The sequence below is a fragment of the Etheostoma spectabile genome, chromosome 19 (assembly GCF_008692095.1).
Source record: "Etheostoma spectabile isolate EspeVRDwgs_2016 chromosome 19, UIUC_Espe_1.0, whole genome shotgun sequence".
Classification (NCBI taxonomy): domain Eukaryota; kingdom Metazoa; phylum Chordata; class Actinopteri; order Perciformes; family Percidae; genus Etheostoma; species Etheostoma spectabile.
In genome coordinates, this window is record NC_045751.1 from 12,403,982 (window position 1) to 12,408,760 (window position 4,779).

At 39.0% G+C, this 4,779-nt stretch overlaps 1 protein-coding gene across 3 annotated transcripts in view; it reads right to left on the bottom strand.

Moving 5' to 3' along the window:
- The window catches only part of capn1 (calpain 1), a 28,330-nt gene that overhangs the window by 22,013 nt on the left and 1,538 nt on the right, over window positions 1-4,779 (bottom strand). For 2 of the 3 annotated variants that reach the window (XM_032544024.1, XM_032544026.1), the window contains one exon: window positions 2,227-2,300. In XM_032544024.1, coding sequence (XP_032399915.1) covers window positions 2,227-2,300 — 74 coding nt within the window. Of the gene's footprint in view, window positions 1-2,224; window positions 2,301-4,779 lie in introns of all 3 variants that reach the window. The other variant, XM_032544025.1, reaches the window with a different exon arrangement.

The window sequence follows — 4,779 nt, forward strand, 5'->3', positions numbered from 1 at the left end:
GAGGACACACACACACACACACACACACAGAGTTGTATTACATGGGATCAGCCCTGAATGCCAAAAACTACTATAATAGATTTGAATTTTAAGAATGACAGCAGGTTGTTCAGATGTTGGACACTCGTTTCCAATAAAGCACTCCCTACATCCATTCCTATATTCTCTTCAAAGTATCAACTAATAACAAGAGTTATCACAAGACACTTTACAGATGGAGTAGGTCTAGACCATACTCAATAATTTACAAAGACCCAACAATTCTAGTAATTCCCCCAAGAGCACGCATTTACTGTGACAGCGAGCTAGAGAAAATCTCATTCCTAATCCTACTATTCTTTAAAAGGTCTAACTCATTCATGCCGCTGCCTGAGACAGAATGTACTTGGAAGCTCAGTGAGAAAGAAACTCACCAAACTAGAATTCTTTTCAACATCTCAGTAAAGACAACCTTCTGAAATATGTTTGAACATGTATTGCCTTCTACAAAATGGGAGAGACACTTGTTCCACTAGATTGTCTGAGAGACTGACTGAAACTACCCCAGCTACACAATAGTTTACCGATGATGTTTGAAGGAATCCAGCTGGGGGTTTGAGCCACAATTTCTGTTATGACATGTGTTGCAAAGGTTTCTGGATTAGAGGACAGGAACACCCTTGACTGTAGTTGTTGCCATCTTTCTTTTACACATACAGGCTTGTGACATATGGTTTGAGATACTACATTAATCTTTGTTGCGTTATCTGGGAGTAGTTTAACATTTAGATTTGTTTATTATATACAGCACATAATGTTAATGCCAAGTCATGGCTCTTCTTAAAACGTTCTGGTTCATTTTAGCTAGTGTTGCATCTATTCATACTGGCTAATGTAGGTACTTCTATACCAAAAGTAATTTTAAAAAGCAGGGGCGGTTTAAATTTTATGTTAACAGATTTAAATTCTTATTGTATAACCCCTAAACAGCCCCTGATAGCATCTGGTTGGTCGTCTAACACATCAATGTATATACATACAGCGGCCCGTATGATATCTGTTGAAAATGTATACACAGTTATTTGTTTGTTATTCTACATATGTCCAGTTGCACAAGCAATCATCACAACATATATAGGCAACAAAACTACTTTAGTTTAGGAAAAGGTCATGGTTTGGGTTAAAATAAGTATGTTAGTTAAGTATGTAAGTTAAGTACGTATATGACATTTGTGACATTTGTGGTAAGTAAACAAGTTACTTAACAAACATAAGTTCAAATAAGTCAAAGTTAAGTTCCGGTTTCACATGGGACATGAACAGTGGTCTCCTGGGTGAAGGTCCTGTGTTATTTGGACCCATCCATCCACCAGACGTCCTACCTACGCAGACATAGGCAGTCCTGCATGTCCTGGCTCACAGTTGTATTGGTTATAGAGGAATCATAGTGCATTAATTTTGGAAGTTTAAGTACAACAATGAATGAGAACAGCCTAAACAGACCCCATAGCATTCAGAGAAAGACTGCTTAGTCATGTTGCATTTATGCTGTAAAACAAAGTGAAGCATCATGTTTTCTGGCTCAACATTTTTGGGTTTATTGTTTTGCAATTCAGCTGCTCCTCTGAGAGTGAGAGAGAGGTTGGGTATAGAATTGCAAGGATAAAAGGGGAAAGTTACTTCTTGCCTGCCGGAGCTACCGCAGCAGAGGGAAGTGGCCTTGTTTACAGATGTGAGGCAGAGAAACAAAGCATGAATTATAGATGCAGCTCTGTGTCGAGCAAGAAACATCTCAGGCAATGAACTGTTACTAGTTCTGCTGAATTGACTGTGATCCCTCCTCTGTTTCTCTCAGGCTGTCCATCTCTATCTATCACTCCTATCCTCATTCAGTTTGCTCTGTTGACTTTTTTAATCTAGCATTTGATTTATGAAAGAGTTCAGTCTTTATTTACAACACATTAGGGGTGATTATCATTATGTATGCAATGGGAGCAGGTTAATGGTAGGAATTATCTATTCAGAGGGAGAGGGAAGCTTTACGTAATAATGTCCTACATCCAGATAGTTAAACTTGGGATTGCAGCCCGGCATGACCCCAGTCAATCACCTGTATCTTTTGGCTTCTGCCAGTATTTCTCACTTTGATTTTCTATAAATTGAAGATCTGTCTCTCCTCTTCTGCCCTCTAATACATTGATCTTGGTGTAGCAACAGTGAAACAGATAAGAACCCCCGGGGTTGGACTTACCCAAAGATCCCTGGCAGATGTCTGTGCGAGTGGCTCCACCTACGATGAACTCAGGACATTTGCAGAACTCCTGTCGAATGTGCAAACACAACAAACAAATGATTGCAATGCTTGCTTTTGTACACCCATTTTCACAAGCAAGTTACATTTGCTGTCGTTCTCATGCCGACTGTGTTGACTAGCGCAAAGGTCCTAATCCATAGAAATGACATGGTTTACATGCTGGGTTTGTACAGGCATTTAATCATGAAAAATAATAATAAAAACAAAAAATAATTGTCAGTAATTATCTATAGGATACAACACATACAGTGCTGTGTACAATACTACAAAAGCTTTAAAGTTGTGAAGAAGGGTGTATTTTCTAACTTCTGACTTGGCCAAGCTAGCTTCTTGCTTTTGTTTCTAGAGTTTGTGCTAAGCTAACATCCAAATGCTATCTCTGTTCTTAACAAAACTCATATCAATCTCAGCACACAAGTATAAAGCGGAATCTATTAGTGGATTGACAGATAATTAAATGGCAACAATCCTGATAATCCATTAACCCGTTTTTTAAGCTAAATGCTGCCACTTTAAAATTGAATAACCAGAATATTTAATGACCAGATCACAAAATAAACATGTCAGGAAAGAAATGTTGCATTCTAGTGTTCACGTCTTAGCTCCCAATACAGTACTTCCTGCTCCGTAAACCCTCTTTAACCCCGCATGTTGAGCGTGAGAAAATCCACATGAAGCTATGAAATGAAATATTCCATTTATTCTCTTACCCCTCACACCCACACCATCAGGGAACATGGTTGAATTCACAGAAACACTTACACATACAGGCTCAAATTCTCTTTTCAGGTTCACACAAAGCACAGATTTTTGGCGAAACACCATGAACCCTCTTATGCATGGTAAATATTACAGATCCTGTGGTTCAGGCAATGCTCATGCATTATAAAACATCAGACTTTTGGGGAGAAATGAAACCCCAGAATGCATTAGAGCGGACTGGCATACAACAGGACACGCATTACCACACATGTGGTCTACACACTTGCACACAGTGGCTCTCACGCACTCAAATGGAAGCTGCAAGAGGAGCTCACATGCTGAAGTTACGCTCAGGATCCCAACCCCGGGAGCTTTTAAGACCACTCTCTCTGCTTGCTGCTCTATTATAGGAGTGACAGAAGCAACCTGTCACGGTCTGTGTAAATCGAACAGTGATGAGAGCAAGGGCTGCTGTGATAAAAAACGAATGAAGACAGTCCCACTTAATTCTCTGGTCTGCCCTGATGTATTTATAATGTAGGAGAGAGATTATGAGAGCCTGGGAGAGGAAGAACCGCAAAGACAGGCAAGCAGGGCAGGATTGGAGGTTTGAGGAGATACATGGATGGATGGATAGATAGAAGAAGAAGAAGAAGAAGAAGAAGAAACCTCTCTAAAGACACTAATATAGTGCTGACTAGTGTTGTGGGAACATTAAAATTATATCGACCAACCCTCCCTGACAAAAAGTTTGGTTGCCAAGCAACAGATGAACTTCATGTCTGCGAGGAATATATATCAATGTCGGATATATTTTAAAGGATCATCAAACATAGAAAGTCCATAGTTCCTTCTCAACTTAAAGTTAAAGGACCATCCTTGTTTTTTGCATGTTTTTGTTTATGTCCTTCAAAATCACATGTACTGTAAAGTTCATTATTCCACTAAATTACATTATTTCATGACAGTTGACAGGATACCATTACATTTTTAGGGTGACAGCAGTGTTTTGTCAGTGTTACTCGAACGCTACTTTGGTATGAATGTCATGTTATCAACGTATGGTAAAGCAGTTTAAATTGTGGAGTGTTTTTAGGTGTACCAGGGTCTGGTTGAATGCTGACATACCAACACCATACCGACCAAGAAGTAAATGTGAAATAAATCACTTACACACATTAAAAAGGTTGCATGTTTGGTCTCTCAACTGTCACATATAAGAACTTTCCTACAGCACTTGAACATAACTGGTAAGGTTTCTAATGAAGCTGGGGTAGATGTGTCAACAAACAAAAGATAATGTAACTTTGACAAAAACTGACTAAATAATTGTTTTAATGGAAGTGTTAAAGCGTCCATATTATGCTCATTTTCAGGTTCATAATTATATTTTGAGGTTGTAGCAGAATTGGTTTACATGGTTTAATTTGTCAAAGAACACCGAATTTTTGTTGTACTGCACATTGCTGCAGATCCTCTTTCCACCCTGTTTGATCAGGTCTCTGTTTTAGCTACAGAGTGAGACATCTCCCTTGTTTTAGCTACAGAGTGAGACATCTCCCTTGTTTTAGCTACAGAGTGAGACATATCACTTCTTTTAGCTACAGAGTGAGACATATCACTTCTTTTAGCTACAGAGTGAGACATATCACTTCTTTTAGCTACAGAGTGAGACATATCACTTCTTTTAGCTACAGAGTGAGACATCTCACTACTACCTTTGTTGGGAGTTGCACAAGCGCAGTAGCTAGGTAAGATCATATCAGCTAGATAACTCTTTCTCC